This window comes from Ischnura elegans, chromosome 10 (assembly GCF_921293095.1).
Source record: "Ischnura elegans chromosome 10, ioIscEleg1.1, whole genome shotgun sequence".
Taxonomy (NCBI): Eukaryota; Metazoa; Arthropoda; class Insecta; order Odonata; family Coenagrionidae; genus Ischnura; species Ischnura elegans.
Genome location: NC_060255.1, coordinates 104,320,813 through 104,343,180, shown reverse-complemented (window position 1 = coordinate 104,343,180; position 22,368 = coordinate 104,320,813). Strand labels below are relative to the sequence as shown.

Genomic DNA, 22,368 nt, shown 5'->3' with positions numbered 1-22,368 from the left:
CGATAAACTGGCCATAACCCTTTTGTAGATAGGTAAGTTGATGATGTCATTAACTCATACTGAGTGGATCACTGTGTCTCACGTAGTGGCATATCAGTCTTGTTTGTTTCGTTGATGTTTAGACTAGTGAGTGATTCCTTCCCTCAATGAGCAGTTCTCCCTTGAAAGAATCCATTCTCACTAATGAGCTGAAATTCTAATGACATCACCGACTCATGAAATGAGGGTGGCAACTTTTGCATTCCTTTTTGTTTCTTAAACTGTGTATGAGATTTCTTTTATTTGTTTTTCTTATTTACTTCCATCTATGGTATAACAATTTCGAATTTGAGTGAACATATTTTAATGTTAACTGCTTGGAAAATTTTCAGGACTCTTCACTGAAATTCTCTAAAAATTCCTACATAATACCAGCCAACTTTTCCAACCTAACTCTCGGAAATCTAGAAGAAAGTAAATGAAAAACACATGAAGTGTAGTACCACTATTATGCCATTTTTGATAATGTTCCTACATAGACCTCTGTTGGCCATTTTCATGCATGAAACTGAGTTATTGAGCCTTATATAAATGTGTATGTTGTATTTTAAGGTCCTGCTTTTACTTTACAGTTATTTTTTTTGCCGGGGGATTCGAGGGCACATGCAGACTCAGCTGCTACTTACTTCGCTGTGGTGCGTGCATTGCTGTAGACAGGCGGAAAACCCCCACCATCCTTTGCTTTCTTACCTAAACGATAGTGAAATTTATTTTTTACAATTTCAATTACTCTCTCTACTTTGTAAAACTTTTTTGTGTGCTAATTCATGGATATGTACAGCAACGTGTGCGAGTGTATTTGTGTGTTTGCGTGCAATAGAGGCATTCGACATCACTGTGGAAGAAAGAGACTGAGAACTGTGAGCAGTGTTTGCTTCACAATCCATTAACAGGCGCAAGGGAAGTGCATTGTCGCCATCATCCATATTTTTAATTTCAAATAGTTCCTCTTTTTTTTTCACGTATGTTGTACAATGGTTGTAGTATTTAATTTGGATGCAAGTGAGCTATAGTTACACATCCAACTCAAAGAACTCCAGAAGTCACTTTGGGTTGAATTATTTAAAACCAAACAAACTGCAAATACATGAAAGACATTATTCATAATGTTTGCAATAAAATTGCTGCTTTTAAAAATGTTCGTTTCTCTGTTAAACCATCCCCTGAAATATCAGAGGTAATATCACAACTTTCAATTCACGGACTTTCACAGCAGCTCTTCAATAGGCACACAACAAACTGCAACTGCCATTTCAGCTGGATTCAGGTGTTCCAAGAACTGTCACCCGAGGGCACTCCCAACTGGGCGTTGCCGTTTGCTGTTCCCGAGGGCGCCTGCTTATGCGCCAGATACAAGAACACAATGGAGGAGAGAGCACTGACAAGGAAGATGACGTCAAACCAGCGGTGGTAGAAGTTGAATTGCAGCTCGCCCAGCACCTGCGTGATTATGATACGGTACTCGGCAGGCATGTTCATGCGCATCAGCAGCACAGATGACACAAAGTACATCCCCTGCAAGCAAACAAGAGGACAAGCATCATCAGGGTGTGAACGACCAGAGAAATCAGAGTAAATTTATTTTCACAGGTTGTGAGGGAAACCTCAGGTAATAATAACAATAATAATCTCTATAGTCTCAGGCTCAACTTTGTGGAAGTTCATGTCAGCAATTAAAAAGAACAAACTTTGTATTTATACACCAATTTATTTTCATAGTACAACTAGTTTACACGCAGCGGCATCATCCTCAGGTATAGGTACCTGAGAGGATACCACTGCGTCACAACTAGCTGTGCCACAAAAATAAATTGGTGGATAAATACAAAGTTGTTCTTTTAATTTGTTAATAACAATAATACTTAATTCACCACCGGCCAACAATCCCAAGAATGGCTTGCTGCAGCTCTCCATTGCCTAATCTTTCTCATAGACGTATTTCTTCTCTTTCACATCCTTCTTTGCCTCCTGTTCTATACATTTTGTTCGAGGTCTTCCTTTTCCATTCTTAACATTCACTTGTTCCTAGATGATTGTCTTCATCAGGCCATTATGTCTCAATATGTTGCCTATAAGGTTGTTCCGTCTTCTTTTTAATAAGGTTTTCATGAGGCTTCTCTCCTTACGACTTCCTCATTACTAACTAGGTCGATCCATTTCAACCTCTTAATTCTTATGTGGAACCACATTTTGAAATACCTTGATTTCTCTCCTGCAGTGATTGTCCATGCCTCACTTCCGTGGAGTAACTGAGTTGACTGCCATGGCGTTTTAGGACATATTTCTGCCACTGGTGTTTTTTCACCACATATGTATTGTTGTTTCTCACATAGAAATATCATTGTAATGAACCTAAAATGAATCTCTATCTCACTCTATCTTGAAGTAATTCTGCCACCACTTCAGTCCCAGTCCATGCCTAAACAATTGCTCCTGGTAACCATTGGTGCAAAGAATCCCCTGGGACTCAGTGCTGTGTGGCCTATCACCATGCGGTGGTCATCGTGTTAAAATAATAATGATTATATCCACACAGTAAGTACAGTTTTGTTCTCGTGCTGTTAGTGTGCTCCACCTACAAGCACTTGAATTTTTGGTCCTTTCTCTAAAATTTTTACCATTTTGGCTGATTCCTCTCATGTATTTTGATGGCTGCTAATGGCATTTACAGTAAACTCTCCATTATACGAAGCAGGATTTTACGAAGTTTTCGATTATACGAAGTGATGTTGTGGTCCCGGCGAAAAGCCTATGCTAAATACATGGGGCTAGCCGATTATACAAATTTTCGATTGCACGAAATATTTTGAAATTACGAACCTCGGTTCGGTCGCCAGGAGCAAATGGCATTCGTTTATACAAACTACGGCGAAATATTTGTCAACAAAACTACATAGTTACGCTGGCATAAGTAGCTAAAAAAAATCATCACTTCAGACTGTGGTCCATCATAAGTGTGAAATCGTAAATGATAATGCAACTTTGGAGAGAAAGGGTTCGCCTAAAACTTCACGGTGGGAATTTAGGGGAAGTAGGAGTTCAGTAAAAATATCGCGACTGACATAATGCCCCTATTTACGTGCCTATTCGTAAACATCGCATCGACAATACATCGTAGTTTAACATGTCAGGAAGGTCGCGCAGGGTATTTCGTACACTCCTAATTAACCCTTTGCACTGCTGTGAACGTACCTGGTGCATTCGCAAGGCAGGCTGCAGTGAACATACTTCGAAGACTACTTGGCTACTTTTCGCCGAAGCACTTCGAAGGGACCCTAATCCGGGACCCTTTCCTCGACAAGCTCTCCCTCGCTGGCCCCTCTCTTCTACCCTCCGAGTGGGAGGCCTCCCTTCCCAAAAGTGACCGTTCTGACTGCACATTGAAAATCTATCAATCAATGCCACCACAAAAAATGATGGTTTGCATTGCACTCCTGCCAATCAGGCAATCAAGTATGTCTCTGAACCGTGTTTCTGCGATGAGAAATAACGATTTTGTTAACTTTGCTAAAATGGCCAAGTTAGTAAAATTGTTATTTTTCATCGCTGAAACACGGTTCAAAGACGTACTTGATTTCCTCCACTACAATAGCAAATTGCTGGAAATCGGCCAGATTCCCTTCGATAGCGCATCATGAGGATGTTCTAGAGGTTGGCAATTGATACAACTAGCCTACTAGTAATTCTACTGCTATAATATCACGGCTATGGTTGATTCGTTACGTTATACCTTCAGGAAACTGCAGAGAATGAAATCGCGGAGGAGGTTAGAGGCTTAAAAGATGATTTTGAAAAATACTTGGAAAAAGCAACATCAAACCATTACATTGCCCTAGACGATGATCCCCAGGCTTGCGACAATGCGACGCCGGTACCTACGTCGGAAGAAGCAGCGGCCGGGACTAGTCATAATAGTAGTGACGACGAAGATGAAAGTGAGGAAGTAATTTCACTGAATAAAAAAGAAATATACGCTTCCCTCCGAACACTAAGATATTTTGATCTGACTTCAAATATTCGCCAAAAGATAATCATATCCTACATAATTTATGATCGTAACTGAATCTCAATGAAAATAACTAATTGAAAAGATAGCACATTCAGCTGAAAATACGGAGTATCTCTAACTCTATGGAGTAAATACTAACTTACGAAGGTTATATTGGAAATGGGTTAAGGCCCTTGTTTTTCTTTTTTTCTCATCACTGAGCAATAGAGGGCGACATAAATGGCGGTTAGGCCCTTACAGTATGGTTAGGCTGGCTGGCGCTAAAATTCCGTGGGTGTTGGAAACAAATATATATCTTACGCGTACTTAATAGTTGCTATTCGCTCCTAACCACAAATTTATAACATTAAATTCTTATAATAAACTTTGCAATTTATTATTTGATTTCTGTCTCTAAACTGGTCGGGAATTTCTTGAGTGATTGTTGATATTGAAGTATGTACAAGAAATGGGAATTTTATGGTGGTATAATTATTTAACGATCATTCACAGCATAAATCGATAACAAAAAGCCTTTTCTAAGAATTCTACCGTGAATAACCATTGAAAACATTTAAATAAGGCCACTAAAGACAAAAAAGGGCGGAGGAAACAAAAGGGAACATTTTTTCGTGACTTATGAAAAAGGTTTGCAATTACGAAACTCGATTTTACGGAGTGCCAATTTTCCGGTCCCACTGACTTCGTATAATCGAGAGTTTGCTGTAATATGATTTAGACATTTCCTAAACTTAATAAATGCGGTTCATTCTGAGATTTGGTCCTTGAACACAAAGAGCATAAAGTCAGTCGAAATTCATTGTCAAATTCAAGAAATTTATGGTGAATGCTTTGAGTGATGGTATAACGAATTGCAAAGGGGAGGTGCAATGGTGAGAAAGTGGATAAGAAGTTTAAAAATCGATGAACTAATGCCCATAATGAGGCTCAGAGTGATCGGCCTTCTGTTGCCTATGATGACCTTGTAAGGAGAGTGGATGAGAAATATTTGTGAAAATATATGTTTCATGATGACGATGCATTCTGACAAATTGTCTGAAATTTCAAGCTGTCCTCTGAATGACATTGTCTCACAATCAGACTTCGGAGCATCAGAAGCATTGTTCCCAATGTGTGCCCAAAATGCTTGCCAACATCCTCAAAACCAAACCACACGAAGCATTACATATATGGTAGTTCAATCACCCACCAGTCAAGATATCGCGCTGTCTAATAACCACTTCCTCTTGCACCCTTAGCATCAGTTAGCAGGTAAATGTTTTCAAAATGACAATGCATAACACTTGGTGCAGAGATGGATGTTATCACTTGTGGTGTCATTCTATACGGAAGGACTAGAAGAGCTGGTCAACTTCTATGAAAAGTGTCTAAACAGATTTGAAAACTATGCAGAAAAGTAGTTTCAGATACGCTCTTTCACATGCCAAAGAAATTTTTACTACCATATTTTTTAACTGTGTATACATTTTTCAAAACAGCCCTTACTTTCTAGATTCAAACAAGAAATTCATTCAAAACAACAATTATGCCACCAATGCAATATTTGCAAATACAGTGGAACCTCGATCTATCGTTTTTCAGGGGGATGGATGAAAAAAACGATGAATGCGGGAAAACAATCGATGCGGGAATGGTTGTCCGGGTTGCCTATGTCCCAGGAAACGATTGATTTTTGCGAATTATGATTTTCATTAATGGATTCAAACAAGATTTTAGCTGATTACAGGAATATTATTACTTTATCGAAACACTTCCCGGTCATATTGTGGTTCGAAATATATCCCTTTCAAATATCCTAAAGGAACACGCCGCCTTGCTAAAAAATGTTTGCACTCCACTCGGAATTTCCACTAAAAATTCTTATCCATCAAATGCCATTGCAAGTACACGTATTTACAAGAGTAATTTGCGTGTTATGCCTCAAACAAATGATTTCGCCGTCGCAGTGATTGGTTATGAGATGGATCAAAGACCAAAAATAGTTTATTATTTGAAATGTTCCTTTCTAGCAATTAAATTTTTAATATGATTGAGGCAATGTGGCGTTAATCGTCAGCGGCATGCCCACCTGATCCTCGGCTTCATCCCATTTCTCGTTTTCACCTGGGATCTCGCTCTTCCCCACCCCTGTCGTCATGTGCTAGCGGTCATACCGAGGCGTTCTGCAATATTCGCGTATTTCTAGCCCGGATTCTTTTCTTCATCTTCAATTATTTTCAGTCCATATTTTAAAGTTCTCATTTGTGTCTTCGGAAGGGCCATGGTCCGGAGACGAATAAGAATAAAACTAATAAAAATGAAACCGGACTTTATTGAACCCACACGGAAAACACTCGCTGGTTTTAAGTCAACCCACCGTGGAAAGTACGGAACCACTTGTACGAGGTGAAGTTCGGCACTAATGCTATCGCGTACGGCGTAAGCAGAGCAGAGGGTGAAGCATGACCATATGAATGCGCAATGAAATTTTTTATCCTATAGAGAAGGCAACTCAACCACTCAATTCTAACAATAAGTAGCGTAGCTCTAGATGAGTAACAGAATTCAGATTACTAGCAGGGTGAAACAAAATATCTTGAGAAGACATCGCTTCGTTAGCAACTCAGACAAGTGAGACTTGAGGCATAACTCGTAAATTGTAACTAGACTAACTCGAAAAAAAAATCCACATCAACTGCCGTGAGGCTCACTATCAGCTGTGAGGATATCGATATTCGTCAGAAATCACCATCGTATTATTCCAACTATTTCCTTGCTTAAAATGCTTAAATAATGTTAGAAATACGTCGTGTTAGGTATCATTCTTTTTTTAATTACGTGCACATCACTAATATCTCAATCTAACAAAAGTATAATACCAATTGCCAAAATTCATTTTTAGACACCTTTTGGGCTAATTGGTGATTCATGCAGCAGTTGACCTTCAGAAGTGGGGATCTTTGAAGCGAGTAGGCTAAAAAAGTCAGCCATCAAGAAAGGGGGAGGCGTGAAAAAGGTTTCTTTTGTCCTCCAGTAACTTGATATTTTCTTTCGAAGCTAAGGTCTTTGTAATTCGATTCCTGCTCGAGCTGGGACCTTTTTTTTATTTCGGAGAAGAGGAAAGCTTCAGACGGGGGGAGACAAGTGCTGAATGGAGGGGGATACAGGATCTTGGGAAATGCGCTAATGTGACTATCCCACGGCACTAAGCTTCTCCCCATCGTATTTCAATCTCCTGGGGAAGATTCAAACTATGTGTCTGTCGTTATTAGCCATAAATAACACGTTGTAAACACTTCGTCTCATTTTCGTCAAACGATAGACGCGGGAAAATTATACGACGGGACAGCGATCTTTAAACGATCAATGCAGGAAAACTATACTTTGGGGAACGATAGATGCGGGAAAAAATTACACTGTCTTAATGGAACTTAATTTGGGACCAGGAGCGGCAAACGATGAATGCGGGAAAACGATGAATGCGGGAACGATAGATCGGGGTTCCACTGTAATGAAATTGAATATAATCAAATAATACTGATGAAGTTTAAACCATTCACATACCCTGTTTTAAAGACAAAATGTCCTCAACAGAATACATATAAATAATAATACACCATTTACTGGTAAAGTTGAAGAACAAATGAGTTGAACTGATCCGGTATTATATGTATATATGAGAAGTTTGGCATATTGAAGTAAAATGAATTTGCACTTTTCAAACAAGGAAAAGTGCAATATCATTTTGTTTCAATACCTGGAGAACAAACCTTGAGAAAGGATACATTTCCGATTAAATATATATTGCATTGTCTCTTGAACTTTCTATTGAATTAATACACAAAACAGCAACACAAGCAATGTGCTTTTTTTGGATACAAAGTCAAAAATGTACGTAACTGGCTCCCTTAAAATACAGTGTTTCACTGACCAATTATGTATTTAGAGCCCAACTTTGATTCTTCCTTTGATACTCCATTGGGTCCTTTGAAATTACGTAAGCACTTATAATTGCCTTTCCTCATGAAACGATAATGTTAGTAGATAACATATTGTTTACACAATACCATTTTCTATAACATAATTTACATTCCACATAAATGCTAAAGCTGATCTGCCATTGTTATCAATTCATTGAAATTAATGAAACCTTACACTCACCATAATTTGGGCCAGTATCAATACAATGATGTTGGAAGATTTGCTGCTTGAGATGGCATAGAAGAACTGCAAGGCAAAAGATTGAAGATTATTAAATGCTGCAATGGATTTCCATCATATGAGAGATATTGTGATATCCAGCATCTAATTCCTTTAGGTAACCTAACATTTTCATTCAAAATATATTATCACCACAGTAGACTCTCGTTAATATGCACAGCGTTATTACAAAGCAAATCGTTGGTCCCAATGAAAAGGGTGATTCAATCTATAATAAAAGAAACTTTACTACAAAATTTTCGTTATTACAAATTTACGAACCTCAGGAGGTAATGAAGTTCCACAGAGAAGCAACAGCATTTTATGACACACTAACAGCATTTTTAAAGGTGGATATAGAATACGCTACGTCATAATCATTGCATTCTAGTTTTCCTCATGCACTGTGCCCAAGAGTGTCAATTATAATTCTTCCTTCAGTAGGAGATACGGTATCCATGAAACATAATATGATAAGCTTCATTCTACTGGAATAATGGTGACCCACTCATTACTGCAATTACGATCAGTATGTCCTCTCTTATGAAGATTTGATTTACGAACATACGAAAAATTCAAGCGTGCCCATAATTTGAAATTTGGCACCTTTGGAGTTGGCCAATGCGATGTGGTGTGGCGTTAAGAAACTTGCATTTTGGCCACAGTCTGAACAAAGTGCCAATTAAATCTGCTGTGAAGTCTGTAACTGTTCACGGTTTGCCTGTTCTTCCTTCTCCTGGACAGCGTATTTATTCAGCTCCATCCGCATTGCACGCGCAACTAGATCAGGTCATCACAATCATGAGATAACGCCAATTGTGATGCAGTGTTGCGTTCAATAACCACACCTTTCGATGCCTTGCATATGTTAATCAACATACGAACAAGGTCTCAGAATGCATCTTGTTAGTATATCCCAGGATTTGTTGTGCTTGCTCACAATTTAATTGCGTGTATCATAAACATGACTCTGAAGCTATTCTGCAGCACGACTGTAAGCACGGGAGACTGAAGAAACGAGGAATTTTGGCAATGTATGTTTTTTTTTGCAATGATTCCTGAAAGAAACACTCTCACAAAGTTTGTTATTACGAACCTTCGGTTTTTCGGTCCCACGAACTTCGTAATAACAAGAGTTTACTGTATATATCATAAATATATTATACGTCTGATGATTAAAAAAATATGCATTATGCTAAATTATAATGCTATTCCTTACCTATAAAAAGAGAACTACAGTGGAAGTTCCAATGCATGAACTTCTAATTAATAAAATGACTCCATTATACAAACTACTCTCTTGGTCCTGAACATAAGTGAAGGGGAAGCTGTGACATGTGAAATCTCCATTTTATTGTTTTGTAAAGTACATACTAACCTAATCCTTTGAGGTAATATGACCTCAGTTTTATGAAGGATAGTAGTTCATCGATTGTCCATGAGCTGCCTTATCAGACAATAGAGGAGGTCATGGCAATATTTCCAACCAGAGCGATGAAACTAGTTGTCAATTTCCTTCCTTTCCTGCATCAATGTTCTTGTATCCGCATGGGAAAAACAGGTTGGGTTCTGACCCTATAAAGGGGATTTCTCCTAATCTGCTCTGAATCTCCCGCTTGTTTGGATGTTAAGTTCTTAGAAATAACGATGCTTTCAGTTGAACTGAATTTGGCCATCTGCCAACGACAACTCCACAATGTTAACCTGGTTATCTACATGCACTCAAGTTGCAACAGCAAGAATCAATATTTTGTTCAAAACAATTCCTTCAGATGCCATTACCCTAGTGAAAGCACTCTTTTATGATCAGAAGCTCATCTTTTTTATGAAAAACCGCAAGGGAAATAGCCAATTGCTTTAAGCATTGGAGCCTTGCACTGATTTTTATTTTGGATACACAAGTTCTCAAAACATTTTCAATCCTTGCTGGAACCTGAGATTGAGACAAGCGGTTCCACAAGAGGAATGAAAGGTGTCCCTGCATTACGCTCTCGAGTTGGTAATTAGACGGGTAACCGCAAAGCCCACTGCCACAACGACTTCTCTCCTCCTCATGGCTCATGTAGACTTGTCGAAGATTGTGTTTGAAGTTAATGCAGAGTGGTTTTTCCGAAATACCCAATCGTTCTCCGCACTTACACAGCTGCTGAAGAATCTGAGCTTTTCCCGGTGAATAGCGTGGATGAAAGCTTCTCGGGTTTCCACCCTGACCCGGTTGGAAACCCGAGAAGCTTTCATCTACACAGCTGCTATTTTGCGCCATTTTCCTTCCATTTACAGGTGTTCTCATCAAGATTACTTTCACTATTTATGGACAAAGAACTTTTTCAAATGTTTTGCATCTTTTTAATCACATTTAATCAAACATTTTATGATTGGGTTTTTCTCATTACTTGTCAATATGCATTGTTGATTATATAGTCAAGTAATCACGCTGACGCCAATGCACATTACAAAAAAATATATTTTCGGTGTTGCAGAGATGCCTGCATACAAGTAGCAAATCTATTCACCTGAAATATAGTTAATCCAGAACAAATCTGCTCTGAAGCATTACGGATCATCGATCTTCAACTGCCTTATAAGTTTTCATGAATAGTCGATTATTAAAAAAAACAGAAATTTTTTATCAATACCAGAATAGTAATTTAGGGAAGAATACAAATTTAATTATTTTAAATAATGTTTTGCCATAGGCTATGCTGAAATTGAAACAATGGCATCTTTTTCATGCTTAAATTCTATGCATTATTATTATTATAGTATTCTACCGATATGAAAGACACTTATGGCTTGCTGATTGCTGGACCACATATTTAGCAAAAGCATCATCAACGAAAAATGTATATTAAAATCTTTTAGAGAGAGTTTCATAAAACCTAGTTTGATTGTGAGAGCAATTATATAAATGTGGACATAAGTAGGTAATCACCTTGGTGAGGGTGAGCAGGAGGCCTCGAATGGACGTGACGACAATGCAGCCGACCAAGAAGAAGGAGATGTGTTGTGACCAGAAGGTGACGTCCAGCCACGTGATACCCAGCCAATGGACCGCTATCTCCATTCCCCTCGTCACTGGGTCCTTCTTGCCCACGCGATCAAACACTATGTTGATGGTGGACTGCATGAGGAGGAAGAGGTATGTTAACGCTGGTTCACAGGAAAAATCATTCATGCATTAACCCCAAGGAGCAATTAGCATGCGACTCCAGTGTGAATAGAAAACATTTGGTTATTTCAACACAAAAATTAGTTTGGGGTCCGGTTAATTTTGAATTAGTGTGAAATTTTGAAATGCTAAGTGTGGTAGTGTTTTGACACAGAGTTTTCTTTGGTGTTTTGCAACTCCAACTGTGAATCAAGGGGGAAGACATCTCATGATGACAAACAGCATTGATATGAGAATGAAATGAAGAGGTGAGCTCAGGAAGAGACATCAAGGCAGCCACGAAAGAACTGAACACATTTTAATAGTGTGTGCATGGCTGTTCTCAGAAAGTTCTTCATAGGAATGACAGATGTCATCCAGTAGGTATTTCTTTATTATTTATGTTTGACAGGTAGATGAGATATTTATTATTTATGCTATTTCGATATGATATTATTATTTAAACGTGTAGGTATTTATTTATTACATGCGATAAATGCCCCAGAGCCATTGCACTAATTTTTCATTAGGTGCTTTGAGTGCTAACGGCGTAATATTACGCCGCGCGAGGTGTTGCAGAATTTGCGGGCGGCGTAATATTATGACGGGCATTTTATTTACATTGTAGCGGCTCCCGCCTCAAAGTTACACCGCTGGTATTACTCGGATTCATGCATTTGCACTTATAGGTGAAGTTAATGCCACAAAGTCATATATTTCCTCATATTTTTTTCCTTCAAGACAAAATGTGTCCGAAGGTTCGAAAATCCCTACCTCGATCGTCATTTGTGTGTTCTTTCGACAGTGATCACGGAGCGAAATCTCGCCGACGAAGACATTGCCAATGCGTTGAATTGTTTCGACAGCGATGATAGTGAAAGTGATTTTGATGACTCAGGTTGCGATGCTGATTACATGCCCAGCAAAGATAGTTCAACAGGTAATTTCCATTTCTTGCGTATAATAATGCAACCCACGTGACCTTTTTTTGACTTCTTTCATATATTTTTTTGCGCGATATTTATTCGTACAATTACTGTTTTTGATTGTTTATATGATATTTATTTTAGAATCTGAAGGTTTGAACGAACCAGAAATGGTGCAACAACTAAGTAAGCGAGGAGAAGCTCAAAAAATGATGTGCAATCTTTGAGGTGCACCTAGAGGAACACGGTCAACTAACAGAGGAGCGGGCCCGGGAGGTATTTGGAGTGATATTGACGCAGTTCCCAAGGTTTTTATTTAGGATATGGAACTAAGCTACTTTTCGATCCTCAATTCTAATGATAATCTATCCATTATTGAAGTATGTAATCTTCACTGGTGACTATGGTGTGAAATCAAATACTGGGCTAAATAGTTCAAGTGAGATGATGAATATTTTTGAACATTTTTCGACATCGATTTGATAAATCGTATCAAGGAACATACGAACTTATATACAAGGCAAAGAATTGCAAAACTGAGGAGAGGGAACTTACTATCCGCAAAAAGCAGATTGCAATCCTGGAAAACATGACTCAAGGTGACGTAAAAAAGTTTCTTGCCGTTATAATGCACATGAGCTTTAGCAAACGTCCTCGTATCCCTGATCATTGGAGTACTGATCTCGTCTTGGCGTGTGGCTTCTGTCCTGGTGTTTTTTCTAGAGATAGATTTCTTTCAATCTTAGGAAATTTCCATCTTGCGGACAACCAATTATTCATTGAAAAAGGCGTAGATGGTCACGACCCCCTATTCAAAGTGCATCCATTACTCGAGGATTTTCGAAATAAATTTCAAAAATCCAACCAACCTGCGGAGGATATAACTGTACATGAAGGAATTTATCCCTTTTGTGGTAGGTTTTGCTACAAAGTGTACATGCCTCAGAAGCCAAGCAAATATGGCATAAAACTCTACATGCTCTCAGAAGCAAGCAGTGGTTTTGTTTGGAATGTGGATGTGTTTCATTGCCAGGAAAACTCTGGATTGGCTATAGTCAAGAGACTTTTGGCTACGCTTGCTAATAAGGGTCACACATTATATACAGACTGATTTTACACAAGCATTGCCCTGGCCCGAGAATTGGAAAGCCTTCAATGGGGATTAGTAGGTACTATTATGAAAAATAGGGCGGGGATTCCATCGGCGATAAAAAATGCTCGCCTATCTCATGGAGAGCATGTTTTCGCGCGACATGAAAATATATTAGTCCAGCGTTGGAAAGACAAACGTGATGTGTTTCTGCGCTCCGCTTGACATAAAAGTGACATGATCACTTTCAAAGATCGCAGAGGAAGGGAGAAAACTAAACCTGCGATAGTAATAGGCAATAGAAACAAGAAAAATTTTTGTGTAGATCTAAGTGATCAATTAGTTATGGTGCCCTGGATCATCGATCAGTGAAGTGGTGGCGTAAGCTGGCATTTCACCTAATTGTTATGGCAGTGACAAATACATAACACACAATCATGTACAATCAGTTAAGCCTAAAATCTGTTGTAGTAACCTATTTTATGCAAAAAATTTGTTCGGAGTTAGTTACATTGGAAGACGAATCGCCCCTTGAAAACGCCAGAGCCGAGATAACTAGATTATCTGAAAAGCATTTCATTGAAAAAATTCCCGTACCATCAGTACAAAAGAAGGCTCAAAAGAGGTGTAGGGTGTGCTCCGAAAAAGGGCGAAAAACGACTGGGAAAGCTGCCAGAAAATGTACCTCCTATCAGTGTAATACATGTAACATTAGTCTCTGCATAGAGCCATGCTTCCAGCTTTTCCACACAAGGAAGACCTTTGCGATATAGCTATTATAATTGGATTTTTATTATTGTTCAAATATGGATTATTATCATTTTAAATGTTGATTACTATTATAATTTCAAATATTGGTAATTACTATTTCAAATTAGTATTTTGTGATTATTTTATAAATAAATTTATGAAAAACAATGATTTTTCAACTTTTTGAAAATAAAAATATAGGCTTTCTTTTAGCTTCTGCAGTTTCTTTATGCATTATGATATACAAAATATTTCAATGTGAATTCAAAAGATAAAAGTATGGTCTTAAAACTAATGCTATTCACTCATGCATATCTTAAAAATTCTTTTTGTAACATCGCTTTGAAAAGTGCAAAAATAGCCAGCACTGGGGTAAAGACCTGGTGATATTCACCCAGCACCCAAAGTGTTAAAGTTTTCGCTGACAATTTCCAGCAAATAACCAACCTTTAAAGGGTAATGGCCCACGCCAAAATCTCATCACTACATATGTTGATAGACATCCCATGGGCAGCGCTCATTAAATTTAGGGATGATGACCCACGCATAGGCACATACATATTACAACAGTGGAGATCCACCATTCGCCCTTTCAGATGCGTTGTCACCCACCGCCCATTTAAAAGGGTTTCCTAAAGTCACCACTTGCAGAGGGCGAGCCGAGCAGCAAAATATCGACCATGGAAACCAGACCCACTGGAGAACCCAAGAAGAATTCCGAAACTAGTTTGCGGGGATCACCTGAAATCCTTTTTCATTACACGTGTTGTAAATGTTGTGAGTAAATGGATTGATGCGCACTCAACACTGCACAGTGGAAATAATTGAAAAATGATTAAAATTTGTCTTGATTAATTGGCAACATAAATCAATCTTTGGAGGGTCTGACGGAGACCTCCTCGGACCAGTGCATCAAACTGCTTCAACATTTGTGGCATTTAATTATGCGAGCAGTGTAATTTGGAGAGGTGCATGAATACTTGCAATGAAGATTTTCCAGAGGCAGTAGAGAGAGAAGAAGTATCCGAGGAAGTTGAAGTATTTTCCCTTCCATGTGGCCGACCACTCGATCCTCTCCATGCCGTTGTGCATGTCGTGCGCCTCCAGGAACAACTGTCGACTCAGCTCCTCCAACCCAGCCACCTCCAACTTCAACTGACCAATGTCCATAGGCAAACATCAAGGAAGCAACAACGTGTCCACACTTACAATCAAAAGCCTGTTTATAACCACAAGGGCCATTGCGATTGATAGAGGCAAATCAATCAAATTCTATCAATCCTCCACATAGAAGATAGTTTTTCAATCACTAGCAGCATAACAGAAGGAAAGTTTCCTTTCCTGATATTTCCCTCAACCACCTGTACTTCCACCAATATCATGGACCTCCTTAATTGCAGCTTCTGCCCCACTTTCTATGTCTAAGGCCAATGCACCACCCCACCTTAACATCCAAATAAAAAAGCCTCCTGCAGTCCGTCATCCCCCCACGCATCTCTCCCGGTCACCTTTGTCTCACGACTCCCTCTTCAATGAATGTTTCAAAGTATCAGTTATTGCCTCCCTCCCCCCCACAGACTCCGCCCTCAATCTCCACACCCTCGAATTGGCATGCATTTGGCATCTGCAAGCCCATAGCTTCCCTGGGTTGAACGTCTCCAAGGTTCTTAGACTAAAGGTTGCCTCATTCGCGACTCGGGCTCCCATTGGCTTGACGTCACTCTAGACCCAACTTCCAGCGCCATTTCAAATTCTAGCCTTTCTGCGGGCCTAACTGCTTACCGCAGCGAGTTCTTGAAGTTACCCTCTCTCGAATACTATAAGCCGAATTATAAATTGAAGGCCGATTTATGAAAATAATGATGATAAGATTTAAAAAAAGATAAATTCGTGTATTCAGACGCCATAATTTCCTGATGAAGTGATGAAATGGGAATGTGCGAGTTAATTCCGTGTCCACACTTCCTTCCTGTAACTCTCAAAACACTGTTTTCCTTGCTACTTCCGCAATATAATTTAAACTTAGATTAATATGGCTGGGAGGAAAATACGCAAAAACCAAATTAGTTCCTCAACCTCAACTGCAAAAGTCTATGAGCGGATCTATGAACTGCCTAACCGACTTTGGCACCCTTCAAAACCTATCGTTTGACACGTTGGTTGTCATGATTGCCCGAGGTTTAACCCTATGACCTTTGACCCCCATTGTGACCCTCGGAGGTCTAAAAATCAACACTACGGATCTATGAACTGCCTAACCGACTTTGGCACCCTTCAAAACCCATGGTTTGACACGTTGGTGGTCATGATGGCCCGACGTTTAACTCTATGACCTTTGACCCCCATTGTGACCCTCGGAGGTCAATTAGTGAATAATAAGGGTTTTTGGACTTTACCAATGACTTGGGCACCCTATAAAACCCATGGATCGACACCTTTGTTGGTATACTATTCTTTTTGCCACCCTTATAATAATAATAATAATGTCGTCTTTATTTTTCAAGCGAATTTAGGACTTGATAGTCCTCTCTTACAATTAACTTGCTTGACAATAACGTACATCCATGCCCTGGATGGCGGTCAAACCACCCAGGCGGGATTCGAACCCGCGACCTCTAGGTTAGCAGTCGGGGACTTTACCCCGGCGCCACCGAGGCCGGCCTTATGACCTTGACAGTGACCTTACTGGGTCAACGGTTGAATTTTCGTGAATGAAAGTATTATTTTCGGGTTTCTCGTGTCCGAAAACCTAAGAATAGTCATCTTGGTCAATGAAATTCAGATTTTTTCTATCTCGATTTTTTTAACATTGAAACCCCAAAAGGCAAATTGAAATTTTTGGTTTGGACCCACATTGTGAGGTCAAAAGGTCAAAATTGTAAAATTTTGCTTACACTCAACAAAACTTAGGACCTTTTCCCATAAGTACATATGCCAATTTTCATGACCATAGCTCGATGCAAAGTTACTAAAATTACAGGTCAAAAATGACACACGACCCTTGGGACAGTCTGTATATAAGATAAAGAAAATTATGCAAGAGGACATTGAAATCCTTTACTTCAATGGGAAGAGAAAAAAATAAGCATATAGAGTGAAAAGAGTTGTAAATTTACCGTTATTACCATTTTCAAATCATTCGTAATAGGAATTCAAAGTGATCATACGTTAAGCAAAAAATCATACAGATGAAATGGAACTAACTTCAATATTATGCTGAGAGAAATAAGAATTCCCAGGTAAAATAATTTCTAGAAATGGAAAATGAACCACCAGCAATTGCCGTTATCAAAACAGCACTATAGTTGCCCGCTTGAGTGGAGAATAGCCTTCGAATCAGAGGACTCTTCTCTGCCTTATACCCCACAGAAAGTTTCCACTGTAGCCTTTGGTCAAAAAACCTAAAAGAAAAATGTGTCATGGCACCAAAAAGCACTGCAGGAAACAAATTCCATAATTTTCAGTGACAATTGCTGAAACAAAAACTTAGACTAATGCATATCAGCTATTTGGTCGATCATAAGTCTGTTGTAGAAAATTAGCTCCACCGTCAAGGTTCATTTTAAAGAGGGTATAAATAATAAGACTCAAGAATTTATGCCAAAGGATTTAACAATTTTTTTTCAACTGAACAATTTTTTAAATCTTTTTAGTGTCACTACCAAAGTTGCTCTTCCTTGTTGCATTTTTTTGTTCAAACATTTTATTCTTGTGAAGACCCTCTGCTTGGCGAAACATTTAATAATCGCTTTGTCCAAGTTGGAAACACAGTAAAGAACATTGGTAATTTGTCGAATTAGCCATAATTAGAGGGTAGAGTCTACTTCATTACAGTTTGCAGGTAAATATAAATGCAAAAGAGTACATAAAACTATTATATGGTTTGACTCAAGTCAACATATATAAGTTTATAAAGGCTGATCTTAACCAATTTACTAGTTCGAGAGAAAATGTTATGATTAAAATTAACGTAAGTTTCTTTTATGTGAAATACGATTTAACACTTGATTCCTGATAAATATTTTTATATACGCTAAAACTTTCCTTTCCCTAAATTAATAAACAATTTTGCGCAACCGTGGCCTCGAAAATTTCTCAAAAGCTCTCAAAGGCATGCGAAAGGACTCAAATTTATAGACTTAGTACTAGAAATTTGTTTACCTGATATCTTACCATTGGCACACGATGTTACTCATAGCATACGAGTTAAACGATGAATTTGCAAAATAGTCCCTGCATGAATGAGTGCGCAAAATATTAAGTTCAATTTGCCTTCAAACGGAAGAATTCCTGATTTTCCAATGCAATAGGGGCATCTAAGTTCTTGATTACGAAATCTTTAGCATATCCACTTAGTTTGTCTGACCGATTCACTTTCCCACTTTCTTCACATGCGTGGGGGGCGAGACACGGTCAATGATTCGATTAGTTAATGCATAAAATAAAAAGATTTTTCAACTTAAGCATCCGCCTGTGATATGAGACATTCCGTCCAGCTTTCTTCGTTTTCGACAAGCTTTTGGAGCACGTTGCCACAGTACAACGGGAGCCTGGCATATCCGACGATTAAAGGCGCTCTTCACCCACAAAAAGTTTGTCTTATGAGTAGAGGATTAAAAAGACGATTTCCAGTGAAATTGCAGGAATTGTGTTCAGATTGGCGTTACACACAAGGCGGCGCAAGGTCTCAGGAACTTATTCTCTCTCAATTTCTAGCGTGCAAACAATGAAATGGCGAGGATCAGCTGGGATGCAGGGTCTACAGTGACGTAATGGGACTTCTGCTGGCGCATGCGCAGTTACGAATGAGGCAACCTTACCGTCTAAGAACCTTGGAACGTCTCATGCTAATCCACCCCCTCCCCCCCCATAAATCTCCATATCCCTTGTCCAACGCACTCCTTTCCTGCTCCCCATTCACTCTTAAGGCTGAGAAAGAAGTTATAACTTCGAAAGCTCCCGAGTTTTATTTTTTCCCCTGTGAGTTTTTAAACGAAACGTTCTTACAAATTTTGTTTTTACGAACCTCTTGTTTTTTTTCAGTCCCATGAACTTTGTAATAATTAGTCAACTGCTTCTACATAGGCTTTCATACGTTACAGATGCTAGGCAATAGATTTATAAACTTTTTTTCAAAGATACTTTCTGCCATCTTTGGGGTTCAGGCAGCATTAGCCAAAGTCAAAATAGTCCCAGAAGAGACAGCCAATGGCATTCAGAGTGAAACTGGACTCATACCATCTAGAATACACACATCTCACTCAACAAAACTCTTTTTAGGAACATATGGTATTACCTTTAACCTGAATAACTTGGTTCTTCAAGGACAAAGTGTGATTAATGAGACGAGAAAAGGATACTCTCCTCGCTGGACTTGGACGTGACCGACTTGAGCAGTCCCCAAATGAGGCCAGGGGGTGTGTGTGAGTCAGCGCTGTCCCCACTGCGCCTCCACGCACTTGCCTCGGCCCGTCGCCGACTTGTAGCCAGAGCAATCCTCTTCTTCTTGGCCACAATCATGTCGAGTGTGAGCATTAGCCTACGCTCAGTGGCATGAACATCTGATGCAGTCACTGGCCTAAGGGACAAGCAATCAACAATATGTAATGGCATATACTCAATGGATTCACATGATGGAAGCAGAAATGCCTGAATTGGCTTGTTCACCATTTTATTTATTACGAGTGAAAATTTCATGGTTTGAAGAGTCCGATAGTCAATTTTTCATTATTATGCTGGTACACATGCCCCTAAAGTATGATAAAATTTTCAGCTGTATTCTTTGTTTACTTTGCATGTGGCAGCCTCTAAGATTAGATGTGTTCTTTTTCGGCAAAAAGTTTCGGCTCACAGTTCATTGCTTGTTTGAGAATTTTGGGCCAAAAACAAAACTGCAGCAATGCCCCAGCCATGAAATAAAAAGTAATCACTAAAGGCTACTCCAAAGATTGAGTTTGAGAAGTGTTTCAAGGATTGGAGGAAGCACTGGCGCAAGTACATCATATTTAATGGGGAATATTTTGAGGGTGACCACGTTAATGTAGATAAAATATACAAATATAAAAAAAAAACTAAAATTTCCATAGTTAACTGAACATATTTTGTAAAATTACGGTGTTCTCAACATTTGCCGAGACCAAACATTTGATGATTTCTGGAGTAATTTGTCACAAAAAAAGACCTGTGGAGAGAAGGGTATTAATCCTCTTAATGAGTTTAGAATTCTTTAACATGTAAACACACCTGGCAGGCAATATGTCTCAAGTGTTGGAGTTGAGTTATTTACGAGAGATTCCATTAATAGTTATTTTAAAGTTGCTATTATAATAATTCATAAAAGTCACCTCATGAAGTACGCCATTGAAGTGTAAGGGTAGTTGACAGCACCAAAGCCTGAGAGGAGGGCCATGACAGTGACTCCGATGACTCCAATGCGACTAACGCCTTGCTCAATGGAGAAGAGGCCGGGTCCCGAGCTGTTGTATAAGCGCCACCCTTGCCACGGCCACAACCACCACAGCCAACTCCAGGTTGTGAGCTGTGCGGGCTCCTCTTTCTTCTGACTTAGGATGGGGAAAGGATCGCCAATCCGCCAAAAGGAGTACAGGTACACCAGCCATGTCACAAGAGTCAACGGCCTCACCAGACTGGCTCTCACTGTGAGAAGAAATTAAATACATCACTTGGAAGACAAATAATTTGTTCAGAACTCAGAAAACTCAATTGTGTCCACAATAAGCTGGATTTCAAAATTTTTACAGCCATGAACAGACCTGATGGCCGGACATACATTTTTACACATTAACATCATACATTGACTCGCACATACATGACATTTAATTGAACTAGTTATAGCCCATTGAGTTACTGTTAGAACTTTTGAGCGATTATGATGGGCATTTTTGGTATAAAATGGACAGTAGCAAAGGGAAATATTTCAATCAAAGTTTTCAGAAAACATTTGTGTTCACAGAGGCACTCCACAGATCAGAGATATGGAGCATTGAAAAAGCCCCCGGTGGATTCTTCAACACCATGGCACCTTCATAACACACATTGACTGAGTGACAAATATACCAACGAAAAAATCCCCCGAGAAAGACTGAGAGATAAGTACTTGCAAAAAATTAAGTAGGGCCCAAGGAGGAAGAATATCATGGAACTAATAGCTGGGGACAAGGCGGGTTGCAGTGTAACAATCCTGAGATTGTAGTTCTATAAGAGAAAAACCCCAGCCTCGAACTGATATAACCTGCATCTCCACTTAGTGTCCTGAATAATCCTGCAACGACGGCGAAACTTAGGTCTGAGAGAATGGATATGGAATGGAGGTAGAGTGAAGCTCGGAATAAAATATTTCAACAGAATAAGGGAACTGTTCTCACTTGGCTTATGCATTCGTGGACGATCTGTTCCGACAAAACCATTCACATGAGTGAACATGACCTCGCACGCGTCTTATGAAACATGTAACCAGGCTTTTAAGAGGAGTCATGGAGGAAGAACTAGAGAGCATTCATCGGAAAAAGTGTGTGGGAAAAGCTTACCAAACCTTAAATTGTTGACGATGAAGTAGCCAATATAAAATGGGATCAAAACGATCACCAAGAAAAGCATCGAGTAAAGTCCCACGTTCCAATGGAAGTACCTAGAACTAAAAATAGTATCGTTGGTAGATCAAGATTCCACATAAAAATTATAGACGCGTCAAAAACTGTCATAAATAAATACCTTGAATTTAACACACCCAGTATTTCAAATATTATAAGCTCGAACATTGTGCACGATAGTGAAAAAGTGCAAGAAAATATCAGTTGCACCACATTATGATGAACTTCGTAATCTCTGAACAATTTCTTGACAAAAAATACCCATCCACCGACGAAAAATATCACCTATAGAGTAAAAGAAAAAATAAATCATAACATGTTACACTTTAAACTATGATGAAGGACTCGTATAGAAGTAAGAGCATTTATTGATCCGCATTACCCGGTACCAATTGCCTATTTCTCCTGCAGAAGCTTTAAAATCAAACACGAAAAAAATACTACGTTCTCTTAGTAGCAATACTCACTTGTGAAATAAGCATAATAAATGTATCTTCGATGAAACCCATGACTGAAACACTTTTTTTCAAAATAACAATATTTCTTGATTTGTGTTTATCTCGTTCAGGCGGGTAGAAGTTGACACGCACATACGCTGTGTGTTCGTCGTGTTGTGG

At 39.0% G+C, this 22,368-nt stretch overlaps 2 protein-coding genes across 5 annotated transcripts in view; one reads left to right on the top strand and one right to left on the bottom strand.

Annotated features, from left to right (window-relative positions):
• Positions 1-1,176, top strand: part of LOC124166732 (EH domain-binding protein 1) — an 84,060-nt gene extending 82,884 nt beyond the window's left edge. For all 4 annotated transcript variants that reach the window (XM_046544397.1, XM_046544398.1, XM_046544399.1 and 1 more), the window contains one exon: positions 612-1,176. The gene's annotated coding sequence lies outside the window, so the exon portion shown is untranslated. The remainder of the gene's footprint in view (positions 1-611) is intronic.
• LOC124166734 (Golgi pH regulator) lies at positions 997-22,358 on the bottom strand. Its single transcript, XM_046544402.1, has 9 exons — positions 22,219-22,358; positions 21,873-22,036; positions 21,689-21,795; positions 20,486-20,798; positions 19,502-19,719; positions 15,126-15,307; positions 11,160-11,348; positions 8,189-8,254; positions 997-1,554 (listed from the first exon to the last, which is right to left on the bottom strand). Exons 1-9 carry the CDS (start codon positions 22,258-22,260, stop codon positions 1,303-1,305), a joined length of 1,533 nt encoding a protein of 510 aa, XP_046400358.1. The 5' UTR covers positions 22,261-22,358; the 3' UTR covers positions 997-1,302.
• Between the last annotated feature and the right edge of the window lie 10 nt (positions 22,359-22,368).

Coding starts and splice junctions, on each gene's coding strand:
- LOC124166734 (XM_046544402.1), bottom strand. CDS start 22,260: ATGGGTTTCATCGAAGATACATTTATTATGCTTATTTCACAA. Junction 20,799..21,688: donor CGTCAACAATTTAAGGTTTG/GTAAGCTTTTCC, acceptor TTCTTCTCACAG/TGAGAGCCAGTCTGGTGAGG. Junction 19,720..20,485: donor TCAATGGCGTACTTCATGAG/GTGACTTTTATG, acceptor CTTGTCCCTTAG/GCCAGTGACTGCATCAGATG.